Source organism: Geotrypetes seraphini, chromosome 14 (genome assembly GCF_902459505.1).
Source record: "Geotrypetes seraphini chromosome 14, aGeoSer1.1, whole genome shotgun sequence".
NCBI classification, from domain to species: domain Eukaryota; kingdom Metazoa; phylum Chordata; class Amphibia; order Gymnophiona; family Dermophiidae; genus Geotrypetes; species Geotrypetes seraphini.
In genome coordinates this window covers 72,130,012-72,144,553 of record NC_047097.1, presented here as the reverse complement: position 1 = coordinate 72,144,553, position 14,542 = coordinate 72,130,012, and the positions used below count along the sequence as shown (strand labels likewise).

The window sequence follows — 14,542 nt, the reverse complement described above, 5'->3', positions numbered from 1 at the left end:
TGGTGCAATGAAAGGAAATCCCGCTGAACATCCAAAACCTATTCACAATATAGCGCGGATGTTCATGCGGGGTTTCCTTTCACTGCATTTATTGCACCATTCTGTGAAAGTGTGAAGAAGCTGTGGAACATCATGGAGCTATTACTCATTTAGCGTTTCTTCAGCTGGCCATGGAATACCCTCAGCTAGTCCGATTGGCCCAGATAATCCAAAATGAATATGCACGAGAGAGATTTGCATGCGGTGGAGCAGCTTGAGAAACGCAATTCCATGCGACAGTTGGTTTTTGTGCGGTCATCAACTGTGGAAGTTTTACCAACAGGTCACTACAGACTTGAGGCAACGCTGCACGGATGCGCACACTGGGACCTCGGCGTCTGCTCCCATTGTAGCAGGTATCATTGCCCTGGCATTAGAAGCAAAGTAAGTTCCAAATTCCTATTAAAGCAGCTTGTCTAGTTACCAGATTATAGTCTAGCTCCAGTGCTTCTCAAACCTGGTACTGGGGGCATTCGCAGCGATTATGCATGAGGCAGCGATTATGTATGCAGTGGAAAGGGTGCAAATCTGATGTAATGTAATGTAATTTATTTCTTATATACCGCTACATCCGTTAGGTTCTAAGCGGTTTACAGAAAATATACATTAAGATTAGAAATAAGAAAGGTACTTGAAAAATTCCCTTACTGTCCCGAAGGCTCACAATCTAACTAAAGTACCTGGAGGGTAATAAAGAAGTGAAAAGTAGAGATAGAGGAAAAATTAAAAAATAAAATAAACATTTTTAATAAGACAGCATTGATCTAAATATTTTGGAAGGTAGAAGAGAGGAGAGAAAGGAATAGATGTAGAAGGTAGAACCGTTGAACAGTAGAATTCTGGAGAAATTTAAATGATAGAAATAGAACAAAACAAAGACAAAAGGCAAAACAATAGATAAGATAAATCATAAGCTGGAAAGAAAAATAAAAATAAAACTTAGTCTTCAATCCATTGATCTAGTCTTACAGGCGGTCTGGAGTCTGAATTCAGATGAGATAGAGTTGTGCATGTTAATTAGTAACAAAGAGAGAGAATTAAAAAGAAAAAAAAGATTGAATTTAGTGAATTCATTTGTTTAGTTGGGTTTTATTTTTTGTCTAATAAACTGGAAACATCCCCAGCCCCACCTTTTTGAGAAATTTTAGACTTTTTTTGTTAATGTCCCCATTGGATATGGTCCGGTGTGTATTCAGTGATTGTATCTGCATTGTAGCATTTCTGAACACTACTAGCAAGACATTTTTGGAGTTTTTCAATCTGCCACACTGTAATTACCCTGCAAGAGAAGATGCACGCCCTTGTTAGCAAAGGGAGTGATAGATTAGCTCTAGCTCCTTGACTCCGATAGGTCTGTACTAGGCTCTGATGTCGAGTGACACTGCACAACACTTGGCTAACCAGTCCGATGTGTGAAATAATTTATCCTCTTTCAAATGTAACTTCCAGAAATACCAGGGAGCAACGTAAAGCCCTTGTTTAGAGAGTAATTCTATAATGGGCCCATCAGAGCACCTCTTAAGCCTATTCTATAAAGAAAAGTAGGAATATACTTTTCCTTATGGAATACTAGTGAAAATGACCAAAACCATGTGTACAATAAGGTGTGATCACTTATGTAGCTCTCTAGCTCATGTAAATGCTCACACGGAGCTGGAAGGAGTGCCCGCGAGGCTTGACGGTGAGGCTAGGTTGGTTCAGAGGTGGAAGTGGGGAGCAGCATTGGTGTCGTAGAGCTGCTTACTTGCCATTGCTGGGGTGCTAATCCCACAGATGCACTTAGGTGAGCCAGTTCTTGCGTGATGTGGCTTCTGCTCTTTAGAGCTCATGGAGACATAAGGCTACATTTTACATAGGCTGCAACATTATGGTGAGAGTCAGGAAGGGCCATGTTTTTCCCACCTTGGGGACATTTTTTTAAAATCCGGTTTGTGGTTAGGGTTGAGCTTTATGTTTTGCCTTTGACATGTCCTTTTGGTTTGGATTTTTTATTTTTTTTTTAAATTCTTTATTCATTTTTAATCTTTCAACAAGTGTACAATATAGAACCATACATAGTCTTGAAAACATCACTTGTAAATCCATCAAGAAAAACAACAATTGTATATATATAAACCCATAGCCCATCCCCCCTCCTCACTATTATTATTTTTTTTTATGTTTAAGTTTTTTATTGATTTTTTTTCATTTAACAACAAGTGTCATAAATTTTCATACAATTATCTTAATAATACACTTGATATTTCTATAATGTATTTTATACATAACATTTCTTATCTTATATTTCTTATGATTTTATATATCATATAACTGTAATTATTTTTCTTATAATGTAATGTAATTTATTTCTTATATACCGCTACATCCGTTAGGTTCTAAGCGGTTTACAGAAAATATACATTAAGATTAGAAATAAGAAAGGTACTTGAAAAATTCCCTTACTGTCCCGAAGGCTCACAATCTAACTAAAGTACCTGGAGGGTAATAGAGAAGTGAAAAGTAGAGTTAGAGGAAAAATAAAAATAAAATAAACATTTTAACAAGACAGCATTGATCTAAATACTTTGGAAGGTAGAAGAGAGTAGAGAAAGGAATAGAAGCAGAAGGGGGAGCCGTTGAACAGTAGAATTCTGGAGAAATTTAAATGATAGAAATAGAACAAAACAAAGATAAAAGGCAAAACAATAGATAAGATTAAAGATAAATCATAAGCTGGAAAGAAAAATAAAATAAAACTTTGTCTTCAATCCACGGTTTCAGCGTCAGTGATGAAGTGGAGCAAATAAGTTATACAACATATATATTGTAATGATTTTATCAATTATTTTTAAATTATTAACCTTTTTCCCCTCCCTTTATTACATTGTTTTCATGTAAGAATACCATCTATTAATAATATTTTATTTATAATTTATAATAAAGAGTATAAATCCCCCTCCCATATCCCCTCCCTCCCTTTCTTCTTTAACTATTTTCTTATTATGGGAAAATGAAATTCAATTATTACAATATTTTGTTAATGGTCCCCAAATCTTTTTGAATTTATCCATATATCCTTTTTGTGTTGCAAATGTATGTTCCATTTTATATATATGGCAAACTGAGTTCCACCAAAAATTATAGTTCAATCTGTCACAATTTTTCCAATTGTGTGTAATTCCAATTGGTTTGGATTTTTTGTCATCTGGTGCCTCAAAATAAGACAGAAAAAAAAACCCTGGCACTGACCCCCCCCCCACACACACACACACACTCAAAACATATATTATAAACAGCAGTCCAAGTTGTGCACTGTTTATAGAAAAGTGCTTAGATCCGATTTCCTTGCCAAACTTTGGGCGTGAGGATTTACAGCAGCTGAAACCTGGTTTTAATCCTGGTTCGTGATTTAGGTACAGATCCACAGTGCCATCTGTAGTGAACGCCCCCACCTGTCCCCACCCCTCTCATGAGCACGCCCCACTTTTGAGTTGCCCGCTATAATATTTGCACACAGATTTTTATAGAAAAGCGTCTATCAAGATTTGCACGCAAGATAGGGCGCAATTAGTGGCGCAAATCGGTTCATTAGTCAGTTTTGTTGTGCCGGTATCCCAGGATATAGAATCGGGAAAATAGCAGAAACCTTCAGTAAATTGGGCCCTTAATATCATGTGTCTTTTAAATCTCTCTTTAGTCACTCAGGGCCGGATTCTCTAATATTGCCGGTAAAATTCAACAGGTCACTTTAACGGCCATAAATCTAATAATTCCAAATAGATGAGTCATTCTCAAAGAACCACACATGCAAATGAGGTTCGGGGAGGTTCACGGAGGTTTGCCCAACTTACATGAGATCAGTCGCCAGTGATAGCGATCGGCACATGTGCAGAATAGTCCACAGAGAGTCATGGGTGGATAGGTGGAGCGGAGAACCTCCAGCAATGCTACGTCATTGTGTCAGTCATAGACACAATTGGATGGAGGGGAAGGGAGGGGCGGTGCAATCAGCTTTCAACAAGTGCGTATACACATGCTCGAGATGCGTGCTTCTGAGACTTTTTTTCCCCCATCGCTATATGTGGGAGCGTGTGGTGCAGTGGTTAGAGCTACAGCCTCGGTACCCTAAGGTTGTGGGTTCAAATCCTGCACTGCTCCTTGTGACCCTGGGCAAGTCACTTACTCCCCAGTGGGAGCCCACCAGGACAGTTAGGAAAAAATGCTTGAGTACCTGAATAATTTGTGATCTGCATAAGATATGAGGAATATAAATTATTAAAATAAATAAAAATAGATTGCTACAATTTATGTGGATAGTGTGGGTTTAAAAAAAAAAAGTTTATGATGAGCCACAGCCAGAAACACTTTTAACAGTACCGGCACCCCCGGACCAGCTGGTAATTTTTGGCCGTTAAAAGCCGGCGCTTCGTTAGGAGAGTCACCTGGTGATGATTGCCCGGAATGCTCGTTTAAATATTAATGAGTCCATTTTAGTACTATTTTAATAGCAATGACCTTCGTTGTACTCCATTTGCATGGCAGAGTCGGAGGATGTTAGGAAACTCGGAAAAAAATTGCGGTGAGCCATTTTGATAATCGGGCCGCAAAATACTGGCATGCTAAACTGGCTGGAACTGGTTTAGCGACCCTTGTTAAAGGCACAATAAGTTTTGAGAATCCAGCCCTCGGTTTTCTCTTGTTTGCTGGAAGCCAGTTAAACAGCTGTACTTGCTGGATCGACATTTGGTGATGGCAAGCCAATAAATCAGTTGACATCACTGAGTTTTAGTTGATACAAGGGCAATATATGTGTTTAATATTTGTTAAGCAATACTGTAGTTCAGGGATAGGGAACTCCGGTCCTCGAGAGCCGTATTCCAGTTGGATTTTCAGGATTTTCCCAATGAATATGCATTGAAAGCAGTGCATGCAAATAGATCTCATGCATATTCATTGAGGAAATTCTGAAAACCTGACTGAATACGGCTCTTGAGGACCGGAGTTCCCTACCCCTGCTGTAGTTGCTGAATGTGTTCTCCTGGGTATCTGTTTTGAAAGGGGGGGGGTTGTTATTCTTCTTCAACTGCTCTTCCCCCCCCTTTCCCTCTGCATGCCATTTTAAAATGAAGGCAGATCAGGTATGTGAATGAGGGAAGAGGCAGTTCAGCACACAGTCAAGTTCAGTTCACTTGTTTTGCCTGAAATCAAAAGCTTATAGATGGCAAAAGAAGTTCATAGTGCAGTGAACTCACTTGCAACGCTTTTGTTTATTCCCCTCCTTTTGCTAGTAACTCTAAGCATTAACAGAAACAAAAGCTTTTTATTATTCCCTGCAGGATAAAAGCACAGAAAATGAGGTATCCTTGCACTCTGGTCCGTACCAGCAGGCGGCAAATGGATATTATGAGGAACCTGGTTTAAGGCTGTTTGCATATTTATGTTCAAATCTGTTTTTCTTATAAAGTAATACAAGAGCAACACAATACAAGCCAACCAGAAATTAACAAGAGCAACATAGCCCCCCCACCCTAACCCCAGAATTCCCCTCCCCCCCTACAGATGAAAGCCAAACACTAGGCGACCAAAGGTCTCAATCACTCTAGAGCAGTGGTTCCCAACCCTGTCCTGGAGGAACACCAGGCCAATTGGGTTTTCAGGCTAGCCCTAATGAATATGCATGAAGCAAATTTGCATGCCTATCACTTCCATCATATGCAAATCTCTCTCATGCATATTCATTAGGGCTAGCCTGAAAACCCGATTGGCCTGGTGTTCCTCCAGGACAGGGTTGGGAATCACTGCTCTAGAGGCCTGTACTCTGGTGGCCTCCGGGAGAAATACAAATCCAATCCCCCCACCAAAAAAAAGGAAGTGAGAGTCTGAGCCCAAGTAGCTACCCACAGAAGGCTGTTTGCATATTTAATATCCATTTCAATACTGCATGACACAATGCCTACCCAGTGTGAAGTTCAAAAGCCACCTGCTGGTTGCTGACATTACGCTTAGAGATTGACATGGGGACAAATTTTTCCCCATCCCTGCGGGAACTCACTTTTCCGTCCCGTCCGGGTGAGTTCTTTTCCTGCCTCTGGCCCATTCCTGCAAGCTCCGTCCTCATCTGCACAAGCCTCAAACACTTTAAAATCATAAGTGTTCAAGGCCTGTGCGGTTATGACAGAGCTTACAGGAATGGGGCAGGGACAGTGAGGACCGGGGAAAATGAGTTCCTGCAGGGACAGGGACAAATTTGTCACTGTATTATTCTCTAATTACACTATCTATTCTCTGGTACTATACGTTGTTGCCTGTGGTTCAGTTGTAGCATGAACTATAATATGTAAGTTTTAGTGCTGGAAGGTAGTCTGGCTTTCTAGGACTCGAGTCCATAAGACTCATAAGCCACAGGTCAATGTTAGCTCTGTATTCCATTTGCATGACAGAGGAAAGTGTGTGGCTGCAGCTGCAAAAGGGAGAACTGGCCTATTGTCAAATAAAGTCTTAGTGAAAACCAGGGGTAACTTTAAGTTGACGCTCTCATGCGGGTGTGTGGATTTAGCGTTTGTACCTTCCTTAGGGTTATCCCAAGCCACCTCTGATTAATCCTGCCCACAGACAAAGGAGTGACCAGGGCCCCCGAGGTCCTGTGTTCAGGAGGGGAACAGCTGCGTGAAGAAGGGCACCATTGCTGGACACTGACCGAAGTCCAGACGTAACCAAGGCGTCGTGAGGATGAAATGTCAAGGGTGTAAAGTTCAAAGTTCACTTTGTTGAAAGTAGCACTGCGAGGACATCTCATCCTAACCACTCCTTTGTTGTGTCTTGATTGTCTCATTGTTGAGACCTCCTTGGGCTCCCTTCTTGGTGAAGTCCAGACGTGTCATATTTGCATAGTTTTTGCTCTGCTTGATTGAAAGGTATTACAGCCTGTAGGGCATTCAATGGAGTAAAATGCCTGTATTTCCCAACACTTAAAATTGGTTGGCTTGATAAACGTAAAGCTGTCTTGTTTTTGATAAACACAGCTTATAGCTCATATTTTTATCCAATGAAAGGATTTTAGTACTAAAAATAACCTATTTTCAGAACTATCAGAGAAAAATAAGCTTCTCCATTCCAGATAAATATGGAATTCTGTTCACTATATCGTAAGAAATCGCTTTAACTTCCCATTTTGGTGGGCGAACTTATGCTCCAGCTACAAATATGAAAAAATGAATGCTGAGATCTTGGGGCATAGTAAGGTATTGAACTCGATGTGGGGCCCATTGGCATCTGTTATTGCTTCTATATAGTTGTCATTTCTCTTTAATTTTTCTCTGATTTCCTTACACACCCAGGGTGGGAATGTATTACTACTTTAAATAAGAGTGGGTTATTGGAAGGATAAGTGCATTTATGTTGTTGATTAAGTAACGGGGGTGGGGGAAAAGATTACTTTTGAATATTTGTAAGTTCAAAGTGCTTTTCTTGATTTGTTATACGTTCAGATCCATATGTATTGCACTGTTATTACTTGAAAACGATAAAGATTTATTTAAAAAAAAAAAAAAAATGGAAATGTGTTTGAGATGGAATTAAAGCAGAATTGATTAAAATTAAGCAAATTGAACATCCCAAGGTGTAGTGAGTCTGCCACACGGGGTTATAAGAGTACCTTTTTTTTTTTAATTCCAGCCCTCACTTAACTTGGAGAGATGTTCAACATCTAATTGTGAAGACCTCTAGGCCAACCCACCTCAAAGCACCTGACTGGAAGATAAATGGAGCTGGACGCAGGGGTGAGAATATTATGTTAATCAGGTTTTCTATTCCATCTTTACTTATTCAGTTCAAGGTCGGAATACATTACAAGAGGTTGGGTCAGTTTCCCAGGAACTTACTATGGGCAGTTTGACAAGGACATTCAATAGATCTACCAGTGCAGGTAGATCAGTACAACTATTTTTTTTTTTTATTCAATTTTCTACACCATTCTCCCAGGGGAGCTCAGAATGGTCTACATGAATTTATTCAGGTACTCAAGCATTTTGCCCTATTAATATAGTTAGGTCATAGTTACAAATACATAGTTACCAAACACTCAGAGAATAGTTAAGCTCTGGAACGCGTTGCCAGAGGATGTGGTAAGAGCGGATAGCGTAGCTGGTATTAAGGAAGGTTTGAACAAGTTCCTGGAGAAAGACATAGGGGAAAGTTATTGAGAAAGACACGGGGGGAGCCACTGCTTGCCCTGGATCGGTAGCATGGAATGTTGCTACTCTTTGGGGGTTCTAAAATCTTTTGTTACTCTTTGGGGTTCTGGAATGTTGCTACTCCTTGGGTTTTGGCCAGGTATTTGTGACCTGGATTGGCCACCGTGAGAATTGGCTACTGGGTTTGATGGACCATTGCTCTGACCCAGTAAGGCTATTCTTATGTTCTTATGTCCACTTTTGTAAATTGGATAGGGCTCTGTATTGAAAGTGTCTGCAAAGTTGCCAGGAGCCAGATTTGTAGTAGGAGATAATCCTGTATACCATTAGGAAGAATCTACCAGACTGCAGCCTTTAAAAGAAAGAGGACCTTGTTCAAAGAAGTGGAAAAAAGCTTCTTGCCCTGCAATTGAATGACAGGTGCATGGTGAGCCTACTTACATGGAAGCGGTTCCTTTGCTATTCTGGGAGCACCCAATTCATGTTAGCAGTACCTAGGGCTGGCTCAAAAAGCTTGATATTTACTGCCCAGCCTTCTCGGATCGGGCAGTTTACAATTTAAAATACAACAAATTTAAAAGAAAAGAATTACATATAATGTATAGGAAAGACGCACCAAAAGAGACATGCGAGTAGACATAATAGTAAGATATACATGCACAACTTTATACATTCCTTAATAAAAATGTACAGAATTAAGTGTATTTTTATGACTTAAAACAGCATTGGAGTATAAGGTGGGGGTTAAGCCTTTGACAGTGTTCCACACAGGCATGTAATAAATGAACTGAGTGCCCTCGGGATGGGCCCCAAAGTGACGGGCTGGGTCAGGAAGTGGTTGAGTGAAAGCGACGGAGGGTAGCGGTCAATGGAGATCACTTTGAGGAAAGGGATGTTACCAGTGTTCAGCCTCAAGGTTTGGTTCTTGGGCCTGTTCTTGTTGACTGAAAATATGCTGTTGAATTTGTATCCATAAAGTCCGATCTGAGGAATTCCCCAAACAATACTGAAGGTTTCTCAGAGATCCTTCTCAAATAGATCCCATTTGGGCAAGCCTGAAAAGTCTAAATCATCCAGCTGCACAGATGGGGAAGTAGCATGTCCAAATGAATTAAGAAAGTCAGACACCACACAAATTGGCCTTTCCTGGACACAATGAAAGAGCTTCCTCCATACTGGAACTTCAGAGACCCTGTCAGAAAATTCACATACCATGACATTGATCAATCACACTCCAACAGCAGGGCTTATGGATTATAATCTCTGTCCTTCATGTTTACTGCCCCCTACCGTAGGACTTGATTTATAATCCATGAAGGATAGTGGAGGGTGTCTAGTGGACAGCCGTGTCAGTGTTTATCACATGGCGAGGGGGTGCGCACGTGAAGACCACAGCCCTAGTAGTCATCAGGGGTTGAGTGGAGAAAGACAACCGTGCCGGTGGTTGGGTCGTGCCTCAAATAGAAACCCAGATCCCCATTTTTGGGCCATTTTTTAACTAAAAATCTCAGTTTATATTCAAGTATATATGGGATCTAGTCACCTTTAGTGGAGTCCTAGAATCCCCTATAGACACAGAAGGGGGGAAATCAGGACTTTTAAGTAAAAGTATCATTTGTACAGTAACTCATGAATTATGTTGTGTGTTTGAAAATTTATAAACACCTATTAAACAAAAAAATATTAGCTGCCAATTTCTCAGGCGCTCCCTGAGATTTAGATCACAGCCTATTTTTCCACACCTGCTGTCGTCATGTAAAGCGTTTTCATCCAGGTTTGGTGGCCCTAGGTCTACCCTAACACGCTAATCTCCAAGTAACCAGGTTTCACACAGATGATTGCAAACATTTATCAAAATATACAAATGGAGTTCTCGGGCTTATGTATTTTCAGTCAGCCATCTCTATGGATTCGGTCTGGTGGATGCAGAAGGTATGGTTTTGGAAGCTAGGAAGTGGAAAACTGCACCAGCTCAGCATGTTTGCACTGCAACATCGGACAGGAAGCACAGGTGAGTCTTACGAAAATAAGAACTAACTAAACTGGGTGAGTTCCTTTGTTCCCAGCCTGTTCTGTGGACAACTTATGATTTCAATGACATTTAATTTGGATATTCAGTGAGCATATTTTTCAATGCAGAATTTTCTCTTGTTTTCCCTTGCTATCTTTCCATCCTGCTATATCTGGACCAAGGTTTATTTTAAAGGTAGTTGGATGAAATTGACCCTAAGATAGACTTGTATCCAATGGAAAAACAGTTTAGTGATTAAAGCAGAAGCCTAAAACCAGAGCAACCCAGTTGAAATTCCATTGACGTTCCCTATGATCTGGGCAAATTATTTAACCCTTATGGCATTATTACAAACTTTTATATTGCAAGTCCCCTGGGGACAGGGAAATGCCTATTGTAACTTGCATTGAGCTAATATTGAAAAGGCCTGAGATAAATCTAAATTAAATAGGTCTCTTGGACAGACTTGACTGGACTTGTGCTATAAACAGAAAGTCGGCAGAGCAGGAGATGCTAAAACCATGGACTCTGTACCCACGCTGGCTGTTATGTCCTGGGCCAGGAGGGGAAAGACTTGCGCTCTTACTTACTAGTGAGTCCATCTTCCATCTGTCCTCTAGGGCTATTCCTGTTTTCTGCAGTCTGCGCTTCCTCTGTACACCGTGTGCTAACCTCAATTGCTTTCCAGGGTTGTGCTGCTTTTGTCTGCCTTTCTGACAAACTCTGCTCTTCGTCCTGCCTTTTGGGGCCATACTTTCCCTTTCAACACTGGCAACCTGCCACCCCCTTTCGCTCGTAGGGTGTTAATGCTATGCAGAGACACTAATTCAAGTCTCAGTTTCTGAGACAGAATGTGGCCACGAACAGGCCGAGCAGGTCATTTATCTCCATGTGTATCTTTGCTAAATGTAATTCTTTAGCACTCTCCAGACCAGTAGAGGTTAACTTTACGAATGGGTATATATCTAATCATGACCAGCAGGTGGAGACTGAAAACAAAACTTTGGGACAGTATATCCTAGCCCCTCCTCTCTATTTCCCTCAGTCTTCTTTCAGTCTCCAGCAGGTGTTGAGTGATCTGTACCCATCTCCCTTGGTAGGGCTGTTGGAATTTGTTTAGGGGGTTTATTGTCCCTGTTTTTAGCCGGACGGAGCTTGGACGGACTCTGTTTGGGGGTTCGTCCGACCTCGGGGGTGTCAAACCCGGCGGGTCACGAGCGGGGTCCCTCCCCCCACTTCCTCCACCTCCCCATATTTTTTTAGAGGAGCCTCAGCAGTAAGCCTTGCCCCCTAAATCAAGCAAGGCATATTGCTTCGAGAGCCTGTGGAGTCTGTTCTGTAAAAAAAAAAAAAAAAAAATCCTGAGGTAGTGCTGGTCTGGAGGGTTGTATCCCTTTAAGAAAACTGTATTTTACTGTATTTTTTCAACTAACCGGCACTTTTTTGCAGCTAGGTCGCGTATGGAGCAATGAGCACTTCTAAAGGGAAAAAGTGCTCATTTTGCTCCAGACGCGAGGCACTCGCGGCCGGCCTGTGCAAGCGGTGTTCAGGCCGGTGCGGTGGAGGAGCTCCGTCGGCAGCGGCTGCAGGCGCCCAGAGCTCCCCGCCGATGGTGCCTCGCGAGTCGGCAGGAAACGGTGGAGAAGCCCGGTCTTCTCCGTCCGCCCACGGAGGGATTCCCCGAGCCGCCGACGGTCGGGTTTTAGAGGATTCCCTCTCAGCTGATATTTTGACAGCTGATGCCGGCTTGCCTGCTTTAGCGGCTGAGACTATTCAGGTCTCTCAGCCGCTGCAGGCTATGGAGGGAGCAGTTTTGGCGGGAAAGACGCCATCTTCTCTGTCTGGCCCCTCCATTTTGTCTTCCACCTCAGGTGACCTTCCCCCTGTTTTGGCTAAGCAGGGGCAGGTTTCTGCTGGGTCCCCTGCTGTGGCAGGGAGTCCCTTGGGACCCTCGGGGGGTTTTTCCCCTGATTTTTTCTTTTCTTTATGCAAAGCCTATTTTCAGGCGGCTGGGGGTCCCGGTTGCGCCCAGGGGGTTTCGGGGGGTGGGGTTTCCTCCGCGCTCCCTGCGGCTTTGCCTCTCTCGTCGGACGTGACGTCCCCTCCGCCGCCTCTCTTGTCCAAGCGTCCGCGGGTGTCGTGGGACGAGGATTTGTGGTCGGAGGAACGTGTCGGTCTGGAGGAGGACCTGGACCCTTCTGAGGAATTCCAGGACCCTCTGGAGGGGACGGAAGCTGGCGGCGGGTTGTCGGGTTTCCCGTTCTCCAGTGACGAGGCGTCCGTGGTGCGCCTTTTTCAGAGAGATGAGCTGCCTGACCTTATTCAACAGGTTTCTTCGGCTTTGCGTTTTGAGGACGCGCCGCCGGAGACTCCGCGTGTGGGGGACCCTCTGTTACGAGGGATCCGTTCCGTTTCCCGCTCTTTTCCTATGCATCAGGATATTCGGGATATTATTCTTGAGCAGTGGAAAACGCCGGAGACGCCGTTTCGGCTGGCGCGCAGCATGGCTCGCCTGTATCCCATTCCTGAAGGGGATCGGGCTACGTTAGCTTCGCCAGTCGTGGATGCGGTGGTCTCGGCTATTTCCAAGCGGCATACCGTGCCTGTTGAGGGCGGTTCTGCCTTGCGGGACTCTGAGGAGCGCAAATTGGAGACCATCCTTAAGCAAAATTTTCAAGTCTCTGCCTTTGGGGTCCAGGCGGCTATTTGTGGGGGACTGGTCGCTCGCGCCGTGTTTCGGTGGGCGGAGCGGGTCTTGGATCGAGAGTCTGACGACTGGTCTCTGGTGGATCAGGAGGTAGCGAAGATTGAGATGGCTGCCTCATTCCTCTCGGATGCTCTGTATGACTTGGTGCGGATCTCGGCTAAGTCCATGGCTTTTGGCGTGGCCGCAAGCCGTGTGTTGTGGCTGCGCGCTTGGGCGGCGGATGCTGCGTCCAAAGCTAAGCTTACTAAATTTCCCTTTCGGGGGTCGTTTTTATTTGGAGAGGACTTGGATAAGTTGATTCAGACTCTGTCGGACTCGAAAGTTCCCCGTTTGCCGGAGGACCGTGCCCGCCCGGCGTCTCGGGGTGGTGCGGCCCGGGGGCGTTTGCGGGAATTTCGCAAGTATCGCCCTGGGCGTGGGGCTGCTTCTTTCCAGTCTCCGGGGTTTTCCCGGGGTCGGTTCTTCCAGCGCATGCAGCCCTTTCGGGGGGCCCGTCGGGGGGCAGGGAATCCCTCCGCCGGTTCCCCCGCTTCCCGTCCTGCACAATGACGCCTTGCCGGCGCCCCCCTTGGTTCCGGTGGGGGCCCGGCTGCGCGACTTTTTTCCCAAATGGGCCGAGATCACGTCCGATCAGTGGGTCCTGGAGGTGGTGCGGGACGGTTATGCCCTGGAGTTCGCCCGCTCTCTGCCGGATTTTTTCCTCGCTTCTCCATGTCAGACTCCTGGGAAGACGCTGGCGTTTCGCCAGACCCTTCAGCGCTTGCTAGATCTCAGGGCAGTAGTTCCAGTGCCCCCCCCGGAGTGGGGCACGGGCAGGTACTCCATTTACTTTGTGGTGCCCAAGAAGGAGGGGACTTTTCGGCCCATCCTCGATTTGAAAGGGGTCAACAGGGCTCTCAAGGTTCCCTCTTTCCGTATGGAAACGCTGCGGTCGGTCATTCTGGCGGTTCAGCCGGGGGAGTTTCTCACTTCTCTCGATCTGACGGAGGCCTACTTCCATGTTCCCATTCGGCCCTCTCATCAGCGTTTCCTGCGCTTTGCGATCTTGGGTCGGCACTATCAGTTCTGTGCGCTTCCCTTTGGGCTGGCCACGGCTCCCCGGACGTTCACCAAGGTGATGGTGGTCGTCGCGGCAGCCTTGCGGTCGGAGGGCATCCTGGTACACCCCTACCTGGACGACTGGTTAATTCGGGCCAAGTCGTTGCAGGAAAGCTACCGGGTTACGGCTCGGGTGGTGGAGTTTCTCCGGTCGCTGGGCTGGGTGGTCAACCTTTCCAAGAGTCGGTTGGTTCCGGCTCAGCGTCTGGAGTACCTCGGGGTGCTGTTCGACACCTCCTTGGGGAAGGTCTTCCTCCCAGAGGCCCGGGTGAGCAAATTGCAATCTCAGATTCGCCTGCTTTTGGCGTCCCGGTGTCCTCGGGCGCGAGATTTCCTCCAGGTCCTGGGGTCGATGGCGGCGTCCCTGGACGTGGTGAGGTGGGCGCGGGCCCACATGCGTCCTCTCCAGTATGCTCTGCTCCGGAGGTGGTCTCCCCAGAGGCACGGGATGGATGTTCCGGTTCCCCTGCGAGGCTTGGCGCGCTGCAGTCTGCGTTGGTGGCTCCGGACCCCTCA

At 45.0% G+C, this 14,542-nt stretch overlaps 1 protein-coding gene across 2 annotated transcripts in view; it reads left to right on the top strand.

Annotated features, from left to right (window-relative positions):
- Positions 1-14,542, top strand: part of PCSK6 (proprotein convertase subtilisin/kexin type 6) — a 106,041-nt gene that overhangs the window by 42,347 nt on the left and 49,152 nt on the right. For both annotated transcript variants that reach the window (XM_033920860.1, XM_033920859.1), the window contains exons 9-11: positions 323-423; positions 7,693-7,796; positions 10,104-10,221. In XM_033920860.1, the coding sequence (XP_033776751.1) occupies positions 323-423; positions 7,693-7,796; positions 10,104-10,221 (323 nt within the window). The remainder of the gene's footprint in view (positions 1-322; positions 424-7,692; positions 7,797-10,103; positions 10,222-14,542) is intronic.